We start from the raw sequence: 13,902 nt of genomic DNA, 5'->3' as shown, positions 1-13,902 counted from the left end.
GGGATCTGTGGGGTCCCCAGGGCTCACCTGCCCTCGGATGGGATCTGTGGGGTCCCCAGGGCTCACCTGCCCCCGGATCAGGATCTGTGGGGTCCCCAGGGCTCACCTGCCCTTGGATGGGATCTGTGGGGTCCCCAGGGCTCACCTGCCCTTGGATGGGATCTGTGGGGTCCCCAGGGCTCACCTGCCCTTGGATGGGATCTGTGGGGTCCCCAGGGCTCACCTGCCCTCGGATCAGGATCTGTGGGGTCCCCAGGGCTCACCTGCCCTCAGATCAGGATCTGTGGGGTCCCCAGGGCTCACCTGCCCCCGGATCAGGATCTGTGGGGTCCCCAGGGCTCACCTGCCCTTAGACTGGGATCTGTGGGGTCCCCAGGGCTCACCTGCCCGCTGGAGAACACGAACACCAGCGCCGAGCCCGCCGCCGTCAGCCCCCAGGTGAGCAGCGTCCCCAGCAGCGCCTGCGGCACCGGCCCCAGCCCCGGGATCATGCTGGCCTAGGAGACAGCATCGAGCTCGGGAGAACAGCCAGAGAGCCCCCAAATCCCCCCCAAACCCCTCTGCGCCGCAGGGCTCCCAGCCAGCTCGGCCATCCTCCCCCAAGCTCCTCTCTCCCCCTTAGGTGAGGCTTTGTAACTTAAGCTGAGCTCAGTGGGACCCAGCACATCCCACCTGGAGCAGAACCCCAGTGGGATTTGGGGTCAGACCTCGCCCAGGCCCCTTTTTGTGCCCCCAGCCCGGTTTTCCTGGTGTGGAAGGTGAAAATCCACAGAGCACCTGCTCCCTGCACCTCGGGAAAGGGGAAAAGGGCAACAAAGCCCTGGGGATGGCCCAGGGAGCAGCTGTGCCATGGAAATACACCCAGGCTGGAAATCGGGATTAATGGATTTATGGCACACGCCTGCACGGATGCATTTATAGCAAATAAATGGAATATTCAGGCATTGACAGATTTATATGTGAACATGTAAGAAATACACACGCACCAGCTTCAAGGGCTCTCCCAGCCCTGTCCCAGGGTTTTTCCCAACCTCTGCAGGTGCGTGCCCGGCTCAGACCCCCCCCAGCCCCCCAGGAAAATTCCCCTTCCTACAGGGGGTCCTGCAGCCCACCCAGGAGCACCCAAACACCCCCAAAATCCCCCCCCCAACCCTTCACCGGCACCCCCGGGCCCTCCAGGACACCCGAATCCTCCGAACCTGGAGCGCCAGGACCCCGGAGCCCCCCAAACCTGGAGCCCCGGACCCCCAAACCTGGAGCCCCCGGCCAGCCCCAAGACCCCCAAACCTGGAGCCCCCGGACCACCGAGGCCCCCAAATCCCCAATCCTGGAGCCCCCGGGCCCCCCAAAGCCGGGTCCCCCGGGGCAGCCTCAGAATCCCCGCAATCCCGCCCCAGGACCCCTGAACCCCCAAAACCCGCAGCCCCGGAGCCCCGGACCCACCGCAGGACCCCGGAACCCCCCCAGACGCGGCGGCCCGGCCGCTGCCAGGACCCCCGCAACCCCCACACCTGGGGCTCCGGGGCGGCGCCGGGGCCCGCTGACAGGCGGTGGGTTCTGGAGCCGGTCGGATCCGGTCGGGTCCGGTCCGGTCCGGTTCGGTTCGGTTCCGTTCCGTTCCGTTCCCGGTACCCGCGCCCGGCCCGGGCCGGTCCCGCCGCCGCTTCCGGGTGCGCACACGTGTCCGCGGGCTGGCCCCGCCCCCTGCGGCGCTCAGCCAATGGCAGCGCGGCGGGGGCGGGCCGCCCGCGGCTCTGCGGTTGGCGCGGGCGCGCCGGGCACGAAGCGAAGCGGGCGGGCGGCGCGGGCGGGCGCGACAAGGCGGAGCTGTCGCTGTCGCTGTCGCTGTCACTGTCACTGTCACCCCCCCCCCCCCCGCTGCAGAGAGACCCCCGGACACGGCCCCGCCTTGGCATTGGAGTGCCCTGAGAGCCCTCCCTTGCTGCCACCCCCGCAATCAGCCCCGCTAATTAGCATCGATAATGAGCAGCACGTGGAAGCGTGGGGGAGCGCACAGGGGCGAGCAGAGCTGGCTGCGTGGCTAGCGGCCGTCGCTGTCACTCGGGGAGTGCGGCCAGTGTCACCTGTCCGCTCATGGGTGTCACAGAACCCCGGAATTACTGAGGCTGGAAAAGACTGCTGGTGTCACCGAGTCTGGCCTTGTCCCCAGCCCAGAGCTCTGAGTGCCACCTCCAGGGATGGGCACTCCCTGGGCAGCTCCTCCAAGGTCTCACAACCCTTTCCATGAGGGAATTCCTCCTGATGCCCAAGCTGGACACCCCCAAACCTTGCTGGGGGCAGAGGCAGCGCTGTCACCGATTGCCCCTGGCCACAGAGCCCGGTGTCCCCTCCTGTGCCACGCCAGACAGAGCAGGGGTGGCACAAGGACACATCCTCATGAGCTTTGTGCCACAGCCTCTGCTCAGCCCCGCTGGCCCAGCTGGGAAAGGTCAGAGCCGTTTGAAAGCTCCCTGATTTAGGATTTAATCAATCTGGCCCCATAATTGCTGCATCCCTCATTAGCTGCAGGGCCAGGCAGACGCAGGGCCAGGTGCCAGCTGGGAGGGACACGGGGACAGACACACAGAGCTGTCCCCACCACCCCGGGGGTCCCTGGCCGGCTGTGACAGGGCTGGGGACAGCTGTGACCCGGCAGGGCTGGCCCTGGGGACACGGTGACACGCTGCACCGGGCTGGGGGCGGCTGGCAGCGATGGCCCTGCCTGGGGACACGTGGGTGGCAATGGGGACAGCCGTGGTGGCTCTGTGCAGGAGCATCAGCAAAATCAACTGCCACCCCCGTTCCCCAGTGTCACTTCTGTGTGTGGGGACACTTCAGTGTCACAGCGCTGCCTGTCCCAGTGTCACAGCCCTGCCTGTCCCAGTGTCACAGCTCTGCCTGTCCTCTCAGTGTCACAGCTCTGCCTGTCCCAGTGTCACAGCCCTGCCTGTCCCCTCAGTGTCGCAGCGCTGCCTGTCCCAGTGTCACAGCTCTGCCTGTCCCCACAGTGTCACAGCTCTGCTTGTGTCAGTGTCACAGCGCTGCCTGTCCCAGTGTCACAGCCCTGCCTGTCCCAGTGTCACAGCTCTGCTTGTGTCAGTGTCACAGCGCTGCCTGTCCCAGTGTCACAGCCCTGCCTGTCCCAGTGTCACATTCCTGTCTGTGTCAGTGTCACAGCCCAGCCTGTCCCAGTGTCACAGCCCTGCCTGTCCCCTCAGTGTCACAGCTCTGCCTGTGTCAGTGTCACAGCCCTGCCTGTCCCAGTGTCACAGCTCTGCTTGTGTCAGTGTCACAGCCCTGCCTGTCCCAGTGTCACAGCCCTGCCTGTCCCAGTGTCACAGCTCTGCTTGTGTCAGTGTCACAGCGCTGCCTGTCCCAGTGTCACAGCCCTGCCTGTCCCAGTGTCACATTCCTGTCTGTGTCAGTGTCCCAGCCCTGCCTGTCCCCTCAGTGTCCCAGCCCAGGGCAGGAGGGCTGGCAGCTCCCCCCTGAGCCCTGCCTGTCCAGCAGGGAAGGAACAGACCCAGAGCCCCTAAAATGCACATTAAACACCCAAAGGGGACAAATCTGCTGCCATCTCCCATCGGGGTGACCGAGACCTTACGAGGGGCAGCTCCAGGGAGCACTGGGGCAGCCAGGACCCAAATCCTTTGGGATTTTTTGTCTGGGGCAGAGAGGCACATCCCGCCCAGGGCTGGCACCAGGCGCTGCCGGCTGAGGATGTCCCTGGCAGCGGCCAGCGTGTCCCTGCAGTGTCCCCTCCGTGCAGGCTGGGCTCAGGGCCGGGCTCTTGCCCAACCCAAATCCATCTGTGCCAGGCTGGGGCGGCGGCTGGAGCCAGCCTGGATGGCGAGACAGGGAATGGGGACACGCGGGGTTGTCCCCAAGGACGGGGCAGGGGAGCAGCCGGGCAGGGCCAGGCGGGGTCACGGTCCCATGCCACGGTCCCCTATCGGTCACAGGGCACAAAGGAACGCTTTTATCCTTCTCCTCCGGCCGGGAGGGACGCGAGGGTCGCCCTGCAGGGCCGGGCGAGCGCGGAGTCCCAGCGGGAGCAGGAGCGGATCAGTGCGTGCTGTCACCAGCCGTGACATTTCCAGCTGGAACAAAGCCCGGCTGCCAAAGCCAGCCTGTTCAGCCCCGGTTTAATCGCAGGACCCTCCAACGAGGCAGACACAGCCGGCGCAGGAGCCGGGATCTCGGGCCGCGGCTGCCAAAGGCTCATTAGTGTCAGCGCTCCGGGACATGATTCACCGGCAAGGCGAGCGGCGGCTCTGGCCGAGCCCTGCCCGGCCCCTCCAGAGATCAATAAACCAATTAGAGAGGCAAATAACGGCGGGGCGAGAAGGGGAGGGCGGCAGGGGGAGGAAGGAACCGGCTGCGGGGAGGTCTGGAAGCAGCAGGAGCCGTGACGGGGTGTGGAGGGGAGAGCCCCGGGGTACAGAGAGGGATGGCGGGTGTGGAGGCTGCCCTGGATCCCGGGGGTGGACACTGCCCTGGATCCCGGTGTGGATGCTGCCCTGGATCCCAGGAGGATCTGGGTGCTGCTCTGGATCCCGGGTGTAGATGCTGCCCTGGATCCTGGGTGTGGATGCTGCCCCAGATCCTGGGGTGTGGATGCTGCCCTGGATCCTGGTTTCTGGATGCAGCCCTGGATGTGGATGCTGCTCTGGATCCCGGGTGTAGATGCTGCCCTGGATCCTGGTTTCTGGATGCAGCCCTGGATCCCGGGGTGTGGATGCTGCCCTGGATCCCAGGAGGATCTCGATGCTGCTCTGGATCCCGGGTGTAGATGCTGCCCTGGATCCTGGTTTCTGGATGCTGCCCTGGATCCCGGGAGGGTCTGGATGCTGCCCTGGATCCCGGCAGGTGCAGATGCTGCCCCGGTCGCAGGTGACGGCGCCAGCGCCTCTCCCCCGCCATCCATCAGCGCTGCAGACGCTCCCGATTAGATCTGGCAGCCACCAGCCGGGTCCTGTCACGCCTCGGGGTGCGGGGACGTGGCCCAGACTGTTTGTCTGGCTAATTAGCAGAAAGCGAAGCCTCCCCCCAGCCCGGGCATCCCTGAAACGCAGCCAGGCCGCCTCCAGGCAGGAATCAGCAGAGCCACCGAAGCCACGCGGGGCTGCTGGGCTGGAGCTGGGAAGGGAAAAGGCAGGGAAAGGGCAGTGCCAGCCCGAGCGTCCCTGGGACAGAAACAGCACGGTCATCCCTGCCTGGGCTGGCTTTGTCCCCACGGCCGCAGGGGACAGCGGGGTCCCTCTGAGGGCAGTGGCGAGGAGGGGGCTGGGGCATCACGGAGCTGCTCAGGGCCGGCTCTCCGAAGAGAGATCATCAAATCCAAGAGATCCACAGGGATCCTCGGGCTGGCTGCACAGCAAATCCTTCCTGTGCTGGGGGACAGCAGCTGCACCCCCTCCCAGCCCAGCCCAGCCCAACACAGCCCCGTCATTCCTGCCTCCCTGCCATGGATCCAGGAGAAAGGCCAGCTCACCTACCCCTCCGTTGGCATCCCAGCCCCAGCTCCTTACAACACTCATTTCCAGGACAGGGGTCAAAATCTCTGTTTTCCACAGGGACTCTTGTGGAAGAGCTGGGAAGGGAAGGCAGAACGCTTGGAAGGGCTTTTAAAGCCTCTCTGTGGTCACGTAACCCCCGTGCCCCTCTCCCAGGGGTTATTTCGGCCGTGTGGGAAGGGGCTGTGTGTTCCTCCTCTCTCCAGCCCTGCCAGTAAAGTGCTTTTCAGCGCTGTGGATGCTTCCCAGGCAAAAGGACAAAGAGGAGTTGATCTGCCAGCACCAAACCAGCTGCTGGTACAGCGTCCCTCCGAACCAGGGACCACCCAGGGACGCAGAGCAGACTCTGCAATGGGCTTTAATTCAGCCCCAATCTAGAAAGAATGAAAAAAAAATCCCTTCAAAAGGCTCAAGGATGGCTTCCTGACTCAGGCAGCTGCTGCTGCCCCCCTCCTGGATGGAGATCAGCTCCGATCGGCTCCTCAACACCCACCGGGCCATCATTTCATTAATTTTATGGGGTTTTTAATGAAGATCAGATCTGGGTTCAGCCAGGCTGAACTGGTTGGATTCCCCCAGCTCCCTTGCCCTGGCTTCCCAACGAGGTGGAAGTGCAAAGCAGGGAGAGGCTGGAGCCCTGCTGCTCCCCCGGCAGCCCCAGGAGCTGGGAGCACCCCGGGATCCCTGTGCTCCCCCTGCCCCGCTGCTCCAGCCCTCTGGGCTCTCTCCAGCCGGGAGAGGCCCCTGCCAGCCGGGCTGGGGTGGTCTCGGTGCCAGGAACCCAGGGGAGGGACATGGCAGCGTCACCTGCTCCTGGGGAGATTCGAGGAGGCAGCGCTGGGAATGCTCACAGCCACCACTGCCGAGGGAAGGGCACCGCTGCTGGGCACAGGAACCAGCCAGGAGAGCTCTGGACAGGTCACAGGGCACCAAACCCCTCTCCTGGGCTGTCCTTCCTCCTCCGGGGGGCCGCTGCAGCCACCCAGGGACTGCCGTTCCTCGGGACACCCCAAAGATCCGATCCCCCTCACACCAGCCGAGATCCCCTTCGCCCCCTCCCTCCTCTCCCACTATTACCGGGACATTAATTCCCACATCATCTTCAGCAGAAGCAGCTTTTTCCTGCCTCCTGAAGATTAATGAGGCTGATAACGACTCTGCCGGTGCTCCAGGACCTGATGTCTTTAGATCCGCCTGGGGAAGTGGATGGCGAAGTGAAAACGAGGAGCTCCCGGCCGCACTCGGCAGCCTCAGCGCGGGGCTCTTTGTTCACAGCCAATCTTAATTTCCTGCTCTCTATTGTCTCCTGGACAAGTGATGGGAAGGGGGGCAGGAATAGAGATAATTTAATTGCTCTCAAGATCCCAAACAAACCACAGCAGAGGTTATCTGCCCCAAATCTCTTCTTTTTGGTCTTCCTCGTCCAGGGAGAGGCTGTGGCAGGAGCCACCTGTACTGCACAAGTCCCCAGAGACCCCAAATATTTCAGCATCACCTTCTGACTTCTCCCAGATGGGAGGACCAGCAAGGACCTGCCTTGGCTTGGCTGTGGAGGCAAGATGCAAACTTCTGGGGCCAGGGCACCTCCAGCATTCCTTTGGGGCTCTCAGAAGCCTTTTGGGTCACCCTCCATTGGGGTCACAGCACGGCCAGCACGTTGCCCTCTCCCTGGTGGCTCTGGAGAAGCTGAGGCCATGGCTGGAACCAAAACGTAGCTGGATGGAAGGGCTGGAGGCAGGGTGGGCACGGCAGGAGAGGGAACACAGGCAGGGTGGGCAGAGCAGGGTGGGCAGTGTGGGGAAGGTGGGCAGCGCAGGGTGGGCAGAGCAGGATGGACAGAACAGGATGGACAGGGCAGGGTGAGCCAGAGCAGGATGGACAGAGCAGGGTGGACAGGGCAGGGTGGACAGAACAGGATGGACAGGGCAGGGTGAGCCAGAGCAGGATGGACAGAGCAGGGTGGACAGGGCAGGGTGAGCCAGAGCAGGATGGACAGAACAGGATGGACAGGGCAGGGTGAGCCAGAGCAGGATGGACAGAGCAGGGTGGGCAGAGCAGGATGGACAGAGCAGGGTGGACAGAACAGGATGGACAGAACAGGATGGACAGAACAGGATGGACAGAGCAGGGTGGACAGGGCAGGGTGGGTAGCACGGGCAATGGAGGGCAGAGCAGGGTGGGCAGGACAGGGTGGGCAGTGTGGGGAAGGTGGGCAGCGCAGGGTGGGCAGCGCAGGGCGCTGCGGGCTGTCCCCGCCCCGGCCCCGCAGAGCCGCCCCGCGCGGGGCGGGGCGCAGCCGGTGCGCTGGTCCAGCGGCGGAGCGGCGCCGGGAGCGGGTGCGCGGAGCCGTGCGGAGGGAGCCGTGCGGCGCGGAACCGAGCGGAGCCCAGCGGGGCACCGGCGCTGCCGGCGCCTCCCCGGTGCCCGCCGGGCTGGGCCGGGCGGCGGCGGGAGCAGGTGAGCGGCGGGGCAGCACCGCCCGGTGCCCTCTGCAGCGGAGAGACGGGGCCGGGGCTCGGGGGCTCCTCGCAGCGAGTTCGTCGCCCACCTGAGCCGCCCGGGCTCGGCGTGCGGGTGTCGGCTGGGAGGGAAGGGGCTGCACCCGCCGAACGGCCGGGAGAGGAGGAGGCTTTTCCTCGGCGCTCGGTGCTCCCGGGCATCAGTCGCACCCACCGGGACGCACCGGTTGGATTTGTGGAGTCGTAAAGGCTCCGGGATCGCCAGAGCCAGGAGGAGCTGTGGCGTGCTCGGGCAGGCTGCTCCAGGAGGGGACATGGGGAGGTGGGTTGGGAACCCCCCCCTGCAGGGAGCCTCTCTCCCGCTGAGCTTGGCAGCAGGATGGACAGATCCTCCCCAGGAATCCCTTCATTCCTATTTACTCCCTGATTTCTAGAATCTTCTCCTCTCTCCCCAGAGCCAGGGAAGATGACATCTCGGCTCCTGTGAGCCAGCAGTGCCCAGGGAGAGCCATGGAGCTGGAGTACGAGCTGCCCAACGCCACCGCCTTCTGGTTCTCCCCGGCCTCCCCCTTCGACAACTTCTCCCTGGAGGCGCCCACCAACACCTCCCAGAACGCCACGGGCCAGCACTTTGACCTGACCAGCAACGCCATCCTCACCTTCATCTACTTCGTGGTCTGCATCATCGGGCTGTGCGGCAACACGCTGGTCATCTACGTCATCCTCCGCTACGCCAAGATGAAAACCATCACCAACATCTACATCCTCAACCTGGCCATCGCCGACGAGCTCTTCATGCTCGGGCTGCCCTTCCTGGCCATGCAGGTGGCCTTGGTGCACTGGCCCTTCGGCAAGGCCCTCTGCAGGATTGTCATGACGGTGGATGGCATCAACCAGTTCACCAGTATCTTCTGCCTGACGGTGATGAGCGTGGATCGCTACCTGGCTGTGGTCCATCCCATCAAATCTGCCAAGTGGAGGCGGCCCAGGACAGCCAAAATGATCAACGTGGCCGTTTGGGGCGTCTCCCTGCTGGTGATCATGCCCATCATGATTTATGCTGGGGTGCAGCACAACCATGGCAGGAGTAGCTGCACCATCATCTGGCCGGGAGAGTCGGGCGCCTGGTACACGGGATTCATCATCTACGCCTTCATCCTGGGCTTCCTGGTGCCTCTCACCATCATCTGCCTTTGCTACCTGTTCATCATCATCAAAGTCAAGTCCTCGGGCATCAGGGTGGGCTCCTCCAAGAGGAAAAAGTCCGAGAAGAAAGTCACCAGGATGGTGTCCATCGTGGTCGCCGTCTTCATCTTCTGCTGGCTCCCCTTCTACATCTTCAACGTCTCCTCCGTGTCCGTCATGATCGTGCCCACGCCCGTCCTCAAGGGCATGTTCGACTTCGTGGTGGTCCTGAGCTACGCCAACAGCTGTGCCAACCCCATCCTCTACGCCTTCCTGTCCGACAACTTCAAGAAGAGCTTTCAGAACGTCCTGTGCCTGGTGAAGGTCAGCGGCATGGACGAGGCCGACCGCAGCGACAGCAAGCAGGACAAATCCCGCCTCAACGAGACCACGGAAACCCAGAGGACCCTGCTCAACGGTGACCTGCAGACGAGCATCTGAGGGGACGGCGGGGTTTGTCCTGCCTGCGCCCCTCCCCTCCCCGCTGGCTCCCGGCTGCAGCAGGGGGGTGGCAGCACGGGGTCAGGGCAGGAATGCCACCTGAGGGGACGGCTGTGAGCACGCGGTGGCCTCGGGGCTCCTCTCCTGGGCTCCTCTCTGCTGGGTTGGCTTTCGAGTGCTGGGAAGGATACGGGTCAGGAGGAGCCGCCTCGCCAGGAAAACAAAGACAACTCACGGCGACACCAAAGTGCCACCGTGGGCACAGGTACGGCCGGGGCGGCTCTGCTGGGTCCCCCGTGCCACCCTCGGGGCTCTGCACCTGGACACACCCGGGGACCTCAGGAGGAGCCGAGGCCACAGGTGTGTGACAACACGGGGACGCACCGACCTGGTGGGAGCTGCCGGCGAGTGTCCCTCCCGAGGAGACCAGGATGTTTGGGATTGCGTTTTCCCCCGGTTATTCCCTGCTCCGCCGCGTGCCCTGCCGCCTCCCCGCGCTCTGTGACTGCCGCAGCCGCCCTGCCCGGAGGGGACACGCCAGCACCGAGGTGACTTCCCCACGGGAAGCAGCTCTGCCCCCGCAGCAGCCCCTCTGCCGCCTCCAGCCCTGCCATGTCCCGCTGCTGCAGAGCCCTTTCCCTGCCCCTGCCGCGGCGTCACCCGCCCGCAGATTTTCTCCTCGGATGGAGAATTTCCCCCTTGGCCCTCCCCGGTAGCCGCTGCCCCTCCCACCGCCCGCATCGGCCGGTCCCACGCTGCGCCGGCGGCCGCCACCGCTGCTCCGGGCACCACGAGCGCTCCGCTCCCTGCTGGGAAATCCTTGGAAGTGTTTCAGCAGCCGTGACACGTTGGAGAAGCCTGGCACGGGCACCTCGCGCTGCCAGCGGCTCCTGCACCCGGCTGAGATCGGGGTTTGTCCGGCCACGGCTCCGAGGATCTCTGGGGTGACACCTCCCTGCTCCTTCCAGGCAAGTCACGCTGGAGAGGATGGGGATGGGCAGGGGGTGCTGAGGACTCGGTCCCCACCCTTGTCCGAGCCGAAGGGAGCGGGCAGAGCAGACAACGGGGCTCCCAGCAGCAGGGGATGAGGAAGGGCAGGGCAGCACGGATCCATCCCCCTGGATCCGGATCCCGCACTGTGTGAGGGATGTGGGCTGGCCCCACATCCGCTCTATTTGCCTTCCCAAGATGTCCCGAAGCGTTCGGCTCTGTCCCTGTCCCTGGCTGCCCTCCCAGCTCGGCACAAACCCGGGGCTCTGACCCCCCAGCGGAGCCCCTCCTTGGCTCCGGAGCTGCGGGGAAAGCCCAGGGGAGAGGGAGAAGTGCCGGCTTCCTGCCGGAGCACCCGGAGCAGCTGCTGCGCCAGAGGCCGGATCCGTTCACAGGCCCCTGTTCCAGAGCTGAGCCGTGGGAACGCGGGGGGTTTAGGTGGAGGGAGCAGCCGGGGCTCGGTCACCCTGCCCTGTGCCAGCCCACCCTGGTGCCACCGTCACCAGCAGAACGGAGCTTTGCCCCGCAGTACAAACAGTGTGGGAGGTGAGGCTGCACCGGGTGCCACCTGCCTTGGGGTCCCACTTGCTCAGCCAGGTGATGCTCCTGCCCTGGCTGGAGTTTTCCCATGGCTCTGCCCAGCTCCTGCAGCAAATCCCAGCCTGGGGCATCCCATCCTGCTGTGCCACAAAAGGGTTCGGTGCCAGGCTGGCTACCTGCTCCTGCCTCTGTCGGACGCTGCATTTACTGCAAGACAAAGCAGAGCCATGTCAGCAATTGTTTGCTTTTAACTCTTTCCTGCTCCTCCGAGGAGCACTGCCAGCGTTCAGGTGCCCGTGTGGCACCTCCCTGTCCCCTCGCTGGGCACCGAGCACGGCCCTGGTGTGGGCAGTGCGGCTGACCCCGGGCTCGGGGCACGGCGGGTCGCTGCTGACGCTGCAGGAATTGCAGCAGCAGCTCGGGGCACGGTGAAACGCCGCCCGGGGCTGGGCTGGGTGTCACCGCCGCAGCGATGCGTCAGTGCCGCCGTGGGCTCTCCGTGGGGGAGGCGTGTGCGTGGAAAGAAGCGTGCAGTGGGGAGGGGGGGATGTGTGGAGCCCCCAGATCTCACCTGCAGCCAGGCCAAACCCGGGTTTGCCAGTGTCTGACTCCATCCCAGCCGTGTCCGGGCAAGCCCTGCCAGCAAAATCCCGATGGATGATGGGGGGGACACCTGTTCCCAACTGGAACCCCAGCAGGAGCCTCCAGCTGGGAGCACCTCCCTCTGCGCTGGTTTCATGTGGAAATACAGAAACCCGGGAATTCCCTGCCCAGGTCAGCTTTGCCCTGGCAAACCCCACTTCTGGGTGCTCAGGGTGGGATCTGAAATGTGTCTCCGCTTTGCTGGGATGGGGATAACGGGGCTGCAGGTGAGGAATGAGGGGCGTGGGGCGCTGCCACCAACATCCCAAAGGCCACCGAGGCAGGACGCAGCAGGGCAGGGGCACGAGGTGGCTCCTGGGGGCTGCCAGGGCTCTCCTTGGCCACCTTTCCACAGCTCACGGAGGAAAAAGAGCAGGAAAGCAAAATGTGCTGCCTTGGAGTGCTGGGAGGGAGCTGCAGCCACGGCCCACCAGTGGCTGTAAAACCAGCAAAATAAAACCTTCTGCTGTTCATTGCTGACTAATAAACATCAGCCCCGCTGCTGCTGCTGCCGGTAACGAAGTTTTCCTTCCCAGCCACTTGATTTTAGTGGGAACTTGACCTCAGATTGGATCTGCTCTGCAAAGCCTCGCAGGGCTGCTGGCGGCGGGGTGAGAAATCTCTGCTGGCGACTGCAGAGCCAAGAGACTGAGCCTGCAAGTGCTTCACACACAGACTGGCCCGGGCAGCAGGGAATACTGACAGCTCCTGCCTGGAGAGGCAGGGAGTTTTCCCAAATCCCAGGTGACGGGAAGCACGGATTGGGGTGTGCCACAAGCTCCCCGGGATGCCTGGAGCAGGGATCTGGGTCACTCCTGCACCAGCCTTCCAGTCCCTGCGTGGCTTCTCCAAAGCCTGTGGGAACCAATTCCCCCTCTTCCTCCTCACTGCTGCTTCCCCCAGCGAGGCTGAGGAGTGGCTCCACAGCTCCCCTGTCCCACGGGATCGACCTGCACGGAGACACCCCTGCTGTCCCCTTCCTCAGCAGGGCTGTGGCTGGGCTGGGCATCCCCCGGTGTCCCCTCGGACCCAGCCTGGCTCTGGGCACTCTGCCGTGCTCCAGAGCCAAATCCTGCTCGGGTGGGCAGGAGGGGCTGGGGCTGGACCTGGAGCATCTCTGCAGCTCCTCGTGCCGGCTCCAGCGCCGCCCTGGACTGAAATAATCTCCTCCTGAACTGCACTGCCGTGGGTGCGGGGCGTTTCCCCACCCTGCCACCGTGGGAAGAGCCTTGTCTTTGTGGGACACTCCACCGAGAGGTCCCAGAACTGCCCAGGTCCCCATCCAGCCCCACCTCAGGCGAGGAGAGCTCCCAGGCTCCGATCCCACCTCAGAGCCGATTCCAAACTGCTCAGGGAGAGTCTCCATCCCCTCCCTGCTGCTGCTCCAAGGGGGGATCACCAGCGAGGCACGAGCGAAGGACGCAGCACACCCCAAAGCTGCCTTCCTACTGCCGAGTCTGGAACGGATCCTGAGGGATTTCAGCTCCACTCCCTGCTTGCTCCAGGACCTGGACTGTGAAAAGCCAGAACAGGAGGGCCAGACTGGGAGGATCCTCCGCCAGCAGTGTCCCAGCCAGGAGGTGCTGAGGGATGCAAAGCCTGGCCACTCCCTCTATCCATCCCTCCGTGGACTCCATCCACCCCTCGCCGTGTCAGGGAGGAGGGACGGGATGGCTGACTGTAAATATATGTAAATTGTATATACTGGATGTGCCCAGGGGGGTTTTCTGTTCACTGACACAGCCCCACAGGGCGCCCTTGGCTCCCCCTCGCTCTCCCCGGGTGCCAGGGGGTTGGTGGTGGCACCGTGCACGAGCCGGGAGGGACCACGGAGGCTGCTGCCACTCTGCCAGGTGACTTCTGCAGGGCAAGGAGGGTGAGGTGAGGTCTCTGCTCCCTGCAGAGATCCAGGGCTCCCCAGCAGCACCGTCCATGCCCCGTGTCCGTGGCCGTGCCCTGTCAGTGGATCCGTGGTGACCAGGACATGCCGAGGCCGTGTCCCTGCTCCCAGCCCTGCTTTCCTCCCTGGCAGTCGTTCCTCAGTGTCCCAGTGTGGGACTGAGCCTTCCCACAGAGAAGACTGCCACAGTCTGTGCCACGGGGAGGGAAATAAAAGAGTTTTCCTACAG

The 13,902-nt window shown here is 64.6% G+C and overlaps 2 protein-coding genes across 5 annotated transcripts in view; one reads left to right on the top strand and one right to left on the bottom strand.

Annotated features, from left to right (window-relative positions):
* SLC39A11 (solute carrier family 39 member 11) overlaps nt 1-13,902 on the bottom strand; it is a 92,132-nt gene that overhangs the window by 77,094 nt on the left and 1,136 nt on the right. For 3 of the 4 annotated variants that reach the window (XM_053960454.1, XM_053960456.1, XM_053960455.1), the window contains exon 2: nt 384-497. In XM_053960454.1, coding sequence (XP_053816429.1) covers nt 384-491 — 108 coding nt within the window. In that variant the 5' untranslated portion in view covers nt 492-497. Of the gene's footprint in view, nt 1-383; nt 498-1,511; nt 1,684-13,902 lie in introns of those variants that run through there. The other variant, XM_053960457.1, reaches the window with a different exon arrangement.
* SSTR2 (somatostatin receptor 2) lies at nt 7,891-13,899 on the top strand. The gene is made up of 2 exons (XM_053960453.1): nt 7,891-7,973; nt 8,431-13,899. The coding sequence occupies exon 2, from the start codon at nt 8,486-8,488 to the stop codon at nt 9,599-9,601; it is 1,116 nt and encodes a 371-aa protein (XP_053816428.1). The 5' UTR covers nt 7,891-7,973; nt 8,431-8,485; the 3' UTR covers nt 9,602-13,899.

The sequence above is a fragment of the Vidua chalybeata genome, chromosome 19 (genome assembly GCF_026979565.1).
Source record: "Vidua chalybeata isolate OUT-0048 chromosome 19, bVidCha1 merged haplotype, whole genome shotgun sequence".
Classification (NCBI taxonomy): domain Eukaryota; kingdom Metazoa; phylum Chordata; class Aves; order Passeriformes; family Viduidae; genus Vidua; species Vidua chalybeata.
Note: the sequence above shows the minus strand (reverse complement) of the source record. Positions and strands in the feature narration are given on the sequence as shown.

Excerpts from the sequence above, each read along its gene's own strand:
- SSTR2 (XM_053960453.1), top strand. The coding sequence starts at position 8,486 with ATGGAGCTGGAGTACGAGCTGCCCAACGCCACCGCCTTCTGGTTCTCC.